A 12,605-nucleotide genomic window follows, 5' to 3' on the forward strand; every position below is an offset into this window, starting at 1 on the left:
TCCCATAAATTCTTGAGAATTCGTAATGAAAGTAGACAATATCTTAAATCCACCTATAAAACATAGAAAGCCTTATTTACCCACTACTTTTGCTCCTTTTATCTCGGTCGGTACGGTTTTTAAATAAGACCTCTTGTTCATTTGGTCTTAACTAATTATTACACTTTTGCCCTTATCTCTGGGGTTCACAATGCAAAACATTAATTCTAATGCTGTAGCAAAATAACACTAAACTATGTAGGAACCTATGTATTAATAAAACTGGACATTCTAATGAAAAAATAACACTAAACTATGTAGGAACCTATGTATTAATAAAACTGGACATTCTAATGAAAAAATAACACTAAACTATGTAGGAACCTATGTATTAATAAAACTGGACCTTCTAATGAAAAAATAACACTAAACTATGTAGGAACCTATGTATTAATAAAACTGGACATTCTAATGAAAAAATAACACTAAACTATGTAGGAACCTATGTATTAATAAAACTGGACCTTCTAATGAAAAAATAACACTAAACTATGTAGGAACCTATGTATTAATAAAACTGGACATTCTAATGAAAAAATATGGATTATGTTACTACTTTTTCAATGCTTATTTAAAAAATAACTCATTCAATAAGAATGATATCATGCAAATTCATAATAGGGATACCTTATTCTTTATGGAATGAATAATGAATAGAGAAAATATTTCCTTTTATTTCTGTATTCCATGAAAAAAAAACAGTCCCATTCAGGTCATTGTTTCGAATACCCTCCCACTTACACAAGTGAATGCAATTGCAATGCTATGTAAACAAACTAACATAAACATTATTCTTTCCCTCAGGACCGTCAGCAAACATTACCTCTGAGGAAGGCCGATCAACCGGCAGAAATAACAAACGGTAACCACGAGCCACCGAAGAGGGAAGCCACGGATAATCCCCCTCCTCCACCACCAGTAAGTAAACTTCCACAGTAAGAAAAAAACAAAAACTTTTTAGAATAAAATCTAACATTGAAAAGCAAAATAAAATTTCCTCTAAGTTCATCGATCTAGAAATCCAAAATAACCATACTTGTATCCACCAGACTATCGCTTATAGATCGATGCACCTAAAAGATTTTTTCTCGGTCTTTCAAGTCAAGTTTAAATAGTTTTTTTTATTTTTAGCTTTTTTAGTCGGTCAATTTACGGAAAACCTTCTCCTAAATCTGACAAACACTTACTAGTTGAAAAACGTGAGATGTCGCGTAAAAACATACATCCATGCGGGTCAAACTCAGAACCGCCTTCTTGAAGTCTGTTAATATGGTTATCGGATAGCGACACGATATTATTGATCATAGTTTTTGATAACTATTACTGAAAAGTTCTTATACAAAGCCTCTCTTTGCTTTCAGATGCCGTCAATGAATGGACACCAAAACGGAACTCACAAAATCATCGAAAACAAAGATAAACCAGTTCCAAAACCAATTACAGCAGAACTTCTCACCAATTCAAATTTTAGGAAAAATAACAACCTAACAAGAACACCAACGCCTGATTATAGTAAGAAAACTGAACCAGCCCCACAAATTAAAAGTATTAAAGACGAAAAGGCTGACATGGAGTCACTAGAATCTTATAAGTTAAAAAATCCTTCGAATGTACTACCAAAGCCACCATCAAATTATTTTGTTAAAGCTCCGAACGGCACGGCAACAATGAAGAAGCATTCACGCCCTGTATCGGTAACTATTGGTGAATACGCGTACGGAGGTGCAAGCAGACGGGAACCAACGAAGCTCGATTTCCTTAATGGAGATAAAACCGATGGTGTTCATAAAGCCGATGAAGAAGTTTCTATATCTAATAGACTACAGTCAGAACTGGCTTTGACGTTATCTAGATCGAATTTACGTAAGAAGACTGAAGCTCTGGTAAGTAAAACTCGGCTCTTTAATTCTAATGTTACCTACATGCCAAGTAGGTAATTTAGACAAAAAATACAGAAAAACCTAACAAATAAAATGATTTATATAATAATTATAAATTAACACGATGCATATATTAAGTATGTAGACAGACAGAAAATAATACATGTTTGTTTCGGTACCAAGAGCTGTTTACCTTGCGTATGCTTCAAAGGCGTTTCTTTTCTAATTTTGGTATTTAGATAGCGTATTTAAGATTAAGAAAATGTCGTCTCAGCAGTATAATTACGAAAATTTATTTCAGGATCATGGGAATGTTACTAGAAGTTTGAATGTTAATGAAGATAGTGATGCTTCTGTAGATAAAATTTTCCACGTTAGATATGGACACAATCTTTTACCGTTACCACCCTGTATTACGATACCAAAAGTCTCCGTATCAAAAATAAAGTCATGAAGTTTCAAGTCACACAGTGAGACTGTTTAGATAAATAAATAAGTTACAGTTAAATAAAATAAAGCACACTATAATTCAATCGTCTTTTTGTATGGTATTGGCATGGTCACGAGTTTAACTAACATTATTTTTTTTGAGGTGGTGGGTGTTTTCGAACCTTTACGTTCCATGTTTTGTATGTTTTTTACTTTTTACCCGAATAATGAATATTTTCTTTTCAGGCGGACGCCAGCCGATAAGTAATGAAAACGAATTTTAATATAATTTAGATAACATACTAGTTACTCCTCTATTTTAGACAATTAGTGAAATGTAGAACATTTGGTTAGAATTTAATTAGTCAACCAAAGTTAGTTAAGTATTTAATTTATGTACTAAAAGGACTTAAAAGTATAGCATAGTGCCACTTTTGAAATTAGAGACTTAAGTGTGTAATTTTAGCTAATGTGAAAAAAATTACGAGTTTGTTGGTAATTAATATTAATAGTCCTGAAACCATGTTTAATTATTATTGGTTATATAATAATGTATATCTGTGGAATACCTAAGTCATACATAATACATGCTGGTTTAGAATAAAAATGTTCGTTTTATTTTTTACTAATAGACATGCAGCCATCGATATATATGTACTACGTACTATATAGATAGAACGTTCCGAACAAAAAGCTTACCACACTGAACTGCACTGCAGACTATGCAGTGCCCAAAATGGCAAATCAGAGCGATTTTGACACCTGCGTCAGATGGATGTCTATGAAACTACAATTATAAAATAGAAAATACATATCAAGGTATAAACTTACACATATAAACTATTCGAGAGTCAAGTTAGTAAAATTACACGCTGTTCATGCTATTACAACGCTTGTATATCATACTTTTCATTTACAATTCAATTTTACAAATATGCATTAATTTGTTCCCGCCCGCCATCTTGAATTATGGATTAAGAAAATCGTGCAGAAACAGATGTGCCATAAAACTAGCAGTAGGTAAAATATCAATGAAAACAGACTTCACTTTGTCATGGTATGTTCTTACTTTCAAGAAAAAATAATTAAATTCGCGAAAATTTGTGATAGCCCTCTTAAGAAAAAAAACATCGTAATTAATATTAAAAACCCTAAAAATAAGTTCCTGGTTTTAATATATTACATGATTTTGCATTCAATTAGATATAAATAAACTTTTTGATATATTACATGATTTTGAATTCACTTAGATATAAACTTTTTGAGTAATGAAAAATGTAGGCAAAATACGAGCGACACTTCTGCAATTAACATCAATGAGGATGACTACATGTCACAATACGTCAACGAAATGTCAACAGACGACATAGCGGGTAAATTATTTGTATGGATGTTCTTGTCTATCGCTAGAATATATGTCAATGCATGCAGCAGAAGGAGCCCATTAGGCTATGAATTTTTGTTGACGTGTCAATACTTTAACAATTGGTGACAATACTTTTTTCATGCTCTTCTGTTTTACTGCAACTGCAAGTTTTTAAAAAGCTTAATTTTCTGAAAATCGTGGTCAACGAGGTGGGCCACATCCCATCAGTGTCCCATTAAGAAGCTATGGTTTGACATCACTAACATAGATGACTGATTGAAAAACATGTTACAAGTCATAGGGTATCAAAGATTTTCGTAGTAAAGGACAATTTCTAAAACTGTATGGATCAGTGGCGTAGCATTGGGGGGGAGGGGTGTTGTCTTTGTTTAATTATTCCGCAAAAAATCGCCCTCATCCGTTGGTTACCTCATGAACATTACGAAAGTTGCCAAGGAGGTTGAAACGCAACAACAAAACAATGAACCAGTTATTAAACGCACATGGCCCGATGTCATTCTTATTGTCAATAATATAAAAATGCTGACTTGGTGGTTTTATTTAATGCAATTTTTGGATCATTTCATATCTACAATGTTTCATAACTGGTCTTATGTGTCTTGTGTGTATGTGTGGTCTTAAGTGTTGTAATATTGCCATGCTTTTTGGCACTATCAAAAAATTATTATCTAGTGAATATCAAGAATTTGACGATACAATTTTAATTGAAAGCCCATTTAAAGAAACAACGCGAGATGGCAGGCACATGTTGCGATTTGTGCAGCTAGGTACGAGTATGTTTATTTAATAACTTTACCACCTAAACGTTAGCCTACGTGGATGCATTGTACCTATCTGAAAGAGTCTGAATCAAAATCCCGTGTAGGAACTGTCGGATTCGTTTTGTACAGACCTACATCCCGAGATAAACCTACCTACTCGGCGACTGGCTCGGAGACACGAGAGATACTCCACAGATTATAGTACTTTTGTATTATTTACACTAAATTTTCCTGGTCGGAACAATTAGCTAATTTAAATATTATTTGTTATTATTATTTGACATGAGGTGGGTACCAACAGGTACCAACCTCATACAATAACCTAATAATGATAACTTTTTTTAGTACAATCTCGGTTATCTCGCTTTGATCCATAATTTCCACAAGGTTTTTTTAAAGAAAAGAATGGCTAAGAAACAAATACTTACAACTTTCTGTGAAATTATTTAAAGGTTTGAGCTCAAGAGCTTTTATAGTTGCTTCTGAACATGATATAACTGGAAAAAATACTACAACAAGTGAAGGTACTCCACTATGTCGGGAATCTAGCGTTATAGAAATACTTTCACTGTACCCCTGGGAATCAATAAAATTGACTGTTTTCAAAAGAACCAAAAAGCAGACACTTAAAGCTTCATTCATTAATAAAGGTATAAGATATTTTGAACTGCGAGACATACCAAAAAAGAAGGTAAATACTTTTTTAACGTATTATACATATGCATACCTACCTGCAATAATTGCAAACAGACTTTTTTTTTGTTTAATAACACACTACTAGACTTCCCTATTTTCAACCACAACAATAAGTAGTGATAAGCATTTAAGGTCTGGACTTCAGAATCTGCAACTATTTATATATCTATTGGTACACACAAACGTGTGCATAATTTTCATTTCTCGCGCAAACGGCTGGAAGGATGTTGGTGAAACGTGGCAGTACTGTAGCAGAATAATATTATTGACTAAGTTTTTTTTTTATTCTGGTGCAGAATATAAATAGTCACTCTGAACCATATGAACACGGATAAAACTGCGGGCCCAAGTTATTATATCGAAATTTGAATTCCCAGATATTTTGGACTCTATGGTGCAATAATATAAAAGAAGTAAATAGTTCGAAGAGAAAATGGCCCTTTTCACTATCGCCTCATGCAAAGGCCAATTGGAGTAAAAAAACAGAAGGTCGAGTTGCTGAATGCATAGAATTACGTTTCATAAAACATGGTGAAAAGGTAACACGTCTTTGAATATGGGTATAATTTAGACGGTCACCAAAAATATTTTTAAGACTCTAAGCAGAGGCACCAAATAAAATAAACAACTCCAAAAAAAATAAATTGACTTTATTAAAAGGGCACTAAAGTATATAATATTATGATCCAAAAAAAATAAAATAACACCAGAAAAATCGCAAATCTCGCACTCATATTATTTTTGGTTCCCAAAATGGATTAATGGTCACCAAATTCTATCCAACTAAAAGATTAATATTACCACCAAAAATCAAAGTTAGTGACGAAAACGAATCGCTGCAAAACCGACTCCACGTAGTCTTGTCTGCCCTACCCCTAGAGTGCAATTCAAAACCGCGTAGGCGCGGAGGGGCGAGGCGGCCTGCGAGCTGAGGCGCAGGTAGTTTTAAGGCTCGCCACTGCGGCTGAGGCTGGCCGGCGGAGCCGGCCAGCAAGCCGAAGCTGCGGTGGTGAGCGTGAAAACCATCTGCGACGATAAGCTTGCATGGGACCGCCGGAGCCCTGCAGCGCCGGAGCCGTGACAGAAGCCATGCTTGCTGCATGTTGCGTGCTTACATTTTAAACGCACTGAGTTACACACAAATTCATATAACAATAAATAAGCGACGTACGTTTGGGAACCCTAGTATATTAATTGGTATTTGGGAAATATTCTAGCGATCGTTAGCTTTTTTAGTCTAACAAAAATGACCAAATTAGGAGTCATGGTATTACATAATTGGTAACATCTAAGTAGTGACAATATATAATATTTGGTCTAAAGTGTATTTTAAAGGCGTCCATATATTTTTTTAGTAGTCAATAATATGAAAAAATGGTTTTATCTAATAATATTTTTGGAAACGTTATTTGGTGACCATTTATCCATTTTGGTAACCGTTTAGAATTTTTTTGGTTGTAAAATAGGTACTTTTTTGGGTGGTGTTTAAACACAAGCCTTTGAATATTTAGGCCCAGGCTCTTTTACGACTTGATAACTACCGATATTTTTTCCACAGAAACATTCTAAATGGAAAGACAAATACTTATATTTAGGATCCCAAAGGGAAGCTGAAGACAAAGTTCGACCTGTACCAATACCCGGTCTAGGGCGCGCTGAAGAGATAAAACTGTTATACCTGAAACCGCGATATTTTGGATGTTGGGAGCAATCCGAACACTGGGTACAATGTGGCAATAGCTCATTAGATATAATCAGTCAAAATTAATGGCGTAGCAACAAGTTTTACCATGGAGCCGAGTAGAATATTTAGGCCTGTTTTCTCCGACAACATAAACGTCAGATTGTCGTAAAACAACCGTTTACTTTGAAAATTGAACGTTAAAATTCGTTGTCAACATCTGTTTAAAGAAAACTGACGTTCGAGTTGTCGATAACTTGAGCCTTACTTTCTCTCATCGATGATTTTTTATTGTAATTTAAGTGGGTACCATTATTATTGTAGATTAGATACTTAAGTCATCCATCACAATAAAATGTGGTATATCCTTCGAGTTGATTGATTCTGCTAATTACTTTTTTAAAGGTCCTCGTATTTGTTTATTTTACGACTAGCTGTTTTCGGCCGCGGTTTCACCCGTCCGGTACCCGAATATAGCTCGAATTTCTTCCAGTCTAGTACTCGAATATAGCTCGTGTGCACCGGGGATAATGTTATCACGAAAGTGAAATAATTTTTCTCTTTATAATATTAGTGTAGAAAAAATTACCATCCTTCTTCCTACTAATAATATAAATGTGAAAGTTTGTGAGAATGTATGGATGTATCTTTGTTATTCTTTCACGCAAAAACGGCTAGGGCATTTTATTTGAAACTTGGTACTTATGTCATGTAGGTAAGTTATACACTGGATTAACACATAGACTGCTTTTTATCATCACACCATGTGGGCGAAGCCGCGGGTGGAAGCCGGTGTTAAATATTTAAAACAAATTATAATAAATAAAAAAAATATGGTTATATCGAAGAATATTTGCATCTTGTTTTATTTAAAATCCGTTTCCGTAAGTATCGATAGCAATGAGAGATTTTCTTTCTTTTAATTAATTCGTCTCCCATTACTAAGCAATTGCAACAATGGCATAAACACTATACTCTATCCACGGAAGCAAGACCTAAAAGGTAAACAAAGAATGACACTTTTTCAAGATGGCGGTATAACCCGACCGATGACAAAACGTCACATTTTATTACAAGCTTTTATTTAACTTGCAATGTATGTATGTATGTATGTAACTATGTGTGTTCGGGTGGAATTTTACAACTCAATTTTAAGGCCCTCAACCGATTGAGCTGCAATTTTGCATACATGTTTAGTTTGGATGACAATGCATGTTAAGCTATGTGACGTCATCCTAAATCCAACATGGCTAAATATACAAGATGGCGGACTAGTTATTTTTAAAGTACCTATACAATATGGGTATCAAATGAAAGGGATTGACTAGTAGAACACATTGACGAAATAAAAATCCAAGATGGCCGCCGCTACAAAATGGTGAATAACCTATTTTTTTCAATCCCATCCATATTAGTCCCCAGGCCGGCGAACAAATTTTTTTTTGATACATATATGTTTAAGACTTTGTGAGTATCTTCCTTACGATGAGTCCGACAAACTTTTCGAATGCGCAAATTTTGGTGCCGCTGCGTTTTTTAATGCTTGACTCCTGAAATTGTCGATATGACGTCACTATGGCTCTTCGTACATACACGTTTCATTTTTTGAGATTCGTTTAATAAAGTTAACTAGAGAATGGTGGTCAACTTGTCCGATAAAGATCGTGCTGCGTTTGGAGTGTCCACCATCCTGAAAATGTCGGTATGACGTCACTACGACTCTTCGTACATACACGTTTCATTTTTTGAGGTTTGTTTAATAAAGTTAACTAGAAAATTGTGGTCAACTTGTCCGATAAAGATCATGCTGCGTTTGGAGTGTCCACCATCCGAAACATGTCGATATGACGTCACTGTGTCTCCCCATACATACATGTCGGTCAAATACAACAATGATAGATAATACTATTCTTATTGCAAATATCGACTTGTCCGACAAATGTAGTGAGGCAAATAGTCAGTTCGACAAGAAAATGAGAAAAAAATATTACAATTGGAAGAAGTATATTCTTTTTGTCAATTTCTAACTTAAATATTCACGTGCATTATTTAAGTATATTAAATTGGCATACTACTTACCAATTTTAATTACTATTTTAGAAAAAGTAGCCTGACTAAGACGTATTGTTGATAGTTTATATTATGTTAAGGAATAATATCCCACATCTATTAATGGACTATATATCAATCAAAAGTGCAACATTTTGTCTCAACATACCACTTATCAATTCTTAGTATTTTAGAAGATATAGCCCAAATAAGGCGTATTATCGATAGGTTTTACTATGTTAGGGAATAATGTCCCACCTCTAGGTATGAACCATATGTCAATCGAAAGATCTTTTTAAGCGCTATATTCCGTCTTAACATACCACTTACCGATTCTTAGTATTTTGGAAGACATAACTGACCTAAGGCATATTATTGATACTTTACATTGTGTTAAGGAATAACATCTCACTTGAAGTTATGAGCCATATTTCAATCAAAAGATCTTTTTAAGCGCAAGGTTGTATTAGCATAACTCCGACAAATTGTTAGTACTTTAAAAGCTAGAGCTTTTCTAAGATTATATTATCGGTAGGTTCTGTCAAGCTAATCCATTACTTCTTTAGTAACAAATTATATATTATTTGAAAAACCTTTCCAAATGAAACATTTCGTGTTAACATACTTCCGACAAATTGTTAGTAGTTTAGAAGCTAGAGCTTATTTAAAATTATAATTATTGATAGATGTTTTCAATTAAATAAATCCCAACTCTAGTAATGAGTTATACATAATTCAAAAGACGTTTTTAAATGCAACATTTCATATTAAAAAAACTTCGGCGAATTGTTAGTATTTCAGAAGCTAGAGCTTAAATAAGAATATTTTATCGATAGGTGTTTTCGAGTTAATAAATCCCTCCTGTAGTAATGATACATATACCATTCGAAACGACTTTCTAAATGCAACAATTACTATTAACATACTTCACACCACTTGTCAGTACTTTATACCAAATCTTAAAATATATCTATATTTTCCGGACGGTGGACACTCCATATGCAGCATGATCTTTGTCGGACAAGCTTACCACAATTTTCTAGTTAACTTTATTAAACAAATCTCAAAAAATGAAACTTGTATGTACGAAGAGTCTTAGTGACGTCATACCGACATGTTTCGGATGGTGGACACTCCAAACGCAGCATGATCTTTATCGGACAAGTTGACCACAATTTTCTAGTTAACATTATTAAACAAACCTCAAAAAATGAAACGTGTATGTACGAAGAGTCGTAGTGACGTCATACCGACATTTTCAGGATGGTGGACACTCCAAACGCAGCACGATCTTTATCGGACAAGTTGACCACCATTCTCTAGTTAACTTTATTAAACGAATCTCAAAAAATGAAACGTGTATGTACGAAGAGCCATAGTGACGTCATATCGACAATTTCAGGAGTCAAGCATTAAAAAACGCAGCGGCACCAAAATTTGCGCATTCGAAAAGTTTGTCGGACTCATCGTAAGGAAGGCACTCACAAAGTCTTAAATGTATATGTATCAAAAAAAAAATTGTTCGCCGGCCTGGGGACTATATAGGTATCCAATGACAGGCAAGTAAAATAAAGTGCACTTTACCAAATCAAAACTAAAAAGTATAAAATAAATTGAGGTAAAAAAATCTTTAAAAACAAGCTTTTATTTAAATGCGCTAAAAATAAAAAAATAAACTTTTACTGTAACTTTACTGATTTATGTTTTAAAAGCTTGTCGCGATTTTACTAAGAAAAAACATAAATCAGTAAAGTTACAGTAAAACTTTATTTTTAGCGCATTTAAATAAAAGCTTGTTTTTAAAGATTTTTTTACCTCAATTTTTTGTGTAAAATGTTCGCAGTATCTGTGATTTTGTCATCGGTCGGGTTATACCGCCATCTTGAAAAAGTGTCATTCTTTGTTTACATTTTAGCCATTGACATATAACTATAGGGACAGGAAATGTCACGAAAAAAACGTGCACACCTACTGTCAGTCTGCAGTAGTAACTAAAATGGCTGCCATTACTAGGGTTGTACCGCTACCGGATTCAACAAATATCGATATTGTATTCTAGTTATAGTTCGGCCATTCAGAGAATGCGTTCCTGACACGTCGCGATTGAACTGACGACGTAACTTTGCAATGGCGTTGCAGTTACGATAAAAATATTTTTGCTGGTTGTTTACCGTTTTAACAATTGAGGAGCATTAAAACAACATTATTATATCAATAATCAATGAATGTTATAATTTTGTGCCAAACTGAGTGTCAAATAACTTGGTAAACAATATTTTTCTAAATCTATACTGCGCTATTACAAGGTTATGTCAGCGGTTTATATTTTGTAGTGCTGTGCTAAAAATAACAGGCAAGTATCGTAATCTGTTCTTATACAGTTATAATATAAAATAATACGTTTTGATTTTCTTTTTAAGAATTGGAAAATAATGGACTATAAGACTTAATTATAACGTTTATGAAATATAAAAATAAAACTATGACCAAACCGCATTTTTATACTTAGATTAAAAATGGTAACCCCAAATGGCGTTATGGGCCGCCATTTTGTGACGCTAAAACAGTCGTCCGTTGTCGTTTCGTGCGCATAGACCACGTTTTTCAAGTGTTTTCGATCTGTTTTTATTTGATTACCCGGCTTTTGTTAGACCGAGATATCAGGATTGATTCTGTTATTGATAATAATATAATTATACATGTAGGCGAAGATGATGATGAAGACACCACCTCCTCAAGCAAATCGGAGTCTGATTAATATTCTGTTCGCACATTCAATTCAATGTACTTGTAACAAAGAATAAATAAAACAATTTTATTATATGAATATTACCTTTTTTTGGTTTCCACTTAAATAACTAAAATATAAAACAAATGATTCCGCCAATTTAAAACGAAAATAATCTTAAAATAATGCGGCGGTTCATTTTGAAGGAACGGTAACGAACTCAGTGTTATGTTGTGCCCATCACTAGTCGTGACTAACTGATAGGTGTCAGGAACGCATTCTCTGAACGGCCGAAGAAGTATGTACGAGCAGGCCTCTGTCACTCGACGTACTTGCGCGCGATAAATGCCTACCGCTCGTTGGGTTACCGGTAACCCCACGCGGCTCAGGGCTTTCAATAGTCACACGCGCCGCGCGGGTTCCAATATTATTATTTTTATTTCGTGGCATGTTATGCTGTTCGTTTTTATTATAGTCTGTTTTTTAATCTCGTAGACTAAATTGACACTTGCAAAATGTCAAACTTCCAAATAATTTTGCTAGCTCTGTGGTGCAGTGTTGTACTTACGATACCGGTACGTTGAATCGTAACTTTTTACAATAAGTCATCCTGAAATAATGGGCTTATCCTTGATGATTACGCATGGCTTTGCGTGGTCAGATATCCCTGGCAGTTTGTAGCACGTCGTACAGCCATGTGTACGTACGTGAATTTTAAATATAAAACTTTGAATGAATATTAAATTCGTCTATTATAGATAAAAAGTTACGATTCAACGAACCGGTATCGTAAGTACAACACTGCACCACAGAGCTAGCAAAATTATTAGAAAGTTTGACATTTTGCAAGTGTCAATTTAGTCTACGAGATTAAAAAACAGACTATAGGTTTTTTAAGCTACCTAACAAACTGATGGAGTATTTTGAGTTGTGTTAGTTTATATGCGACTATTGT

General features: G+C 34.2%; 2 protein-coding genes across 3 annotated transcripts in view; both read left to right on the forward strand.

Moving 5' to 3' along the window:
* Positions 1-2,955, forward strand: part of LOC124632273 — a 35,231-nt gene extending 32,276 nt beyond the window's left edge. Inside the window, exons 10-13 of one of the 2 annotated variants that reach the window (XM_047167048.1) lie at positions 844-957; positions 1,401-1,922; positions 2,221-2,389; positions 2,595-2,955. In XM_047167048.1, the coding sequence (XP_047023004.1) occupies positions 844-957; positions 1,401-1,922; positions 2,221-2,373 (789 nt within the window). In that variant the 3' untranslated portion in view covers positions 2,374-2,389; positions 2,595-2,955. The remainder of the gene's footprint in view (positions 1-843; positions 958-1,400; positions 1,923-2,220; positions 2,390-2,594) is intronic. The other variant, XM_047167049.1, reaches the window with a different exon arrangement.
* Positions 2,956-4,372: 1,417 nt separating this feature from the next.
* Positions 4,373-7,019, forward strand: LOC124632753. The gene is made up of 4 exons (XM_047167713.1): positions 4,373-4,502; positions 4,949-5,187; positions 5,570-5,731; positions 6,751-7,019. The coding sequence occupies exons 1-4, from the start codon at positions 4,373-4,375 to the stop codon at positions 6,958-6,960; spliced, it is 741 nt and encodes a 246-aa protein (XP_047023669.1). The 3' UTR covers positions 6,961-7,019.
* The last annotated feature ends 5,586 nt before the right edge of the window (positions 7,020-12,605 follow it).

Source organism: Helicoverpa zea, chromosome 8 (genome assembly GCF_022581195.2).
Source record: "Helicoverpa zea isolate HzStark_Cry1AcR chromosome 8, ilHelZeax1.1, whole genome shotgun sequence".
Taxonomy (NCBI): domain Eukaryota; kingdom Metazoa; phylum Arthropoda; class Insecta; order Lepidoptera; family Noctuidae; genus Helicoverpa; species Helicoverpa zea.

What these genes read in the sequence shown, in the direction of transcription:
- LOC124632753 (XM_047167713.1), top strand. Translation starts at nt 4,373, where the DNA reads ATGCTTTTTGGCACTATCAAAAAATTATTATCTAGTGAATATCAAGAA. An exon ending in GAGACATACCAAAAAAGAAG is followed by an intron (nt 5,188 to 5,569) that starts GTAAATACTTTT and finishes TTGAATTCCCAG; the next exon opens with ATATTTTGGACTCTATGGTG. An exon ending in TCATAAAACATGGTGAAAAG is followed by an intron (nt 5,732 to 6,750) that starts GTAACACGTCTT and finishes TTTTTTCCACAG; the next exon opens with AAACATTCTAAATGGAAAGA.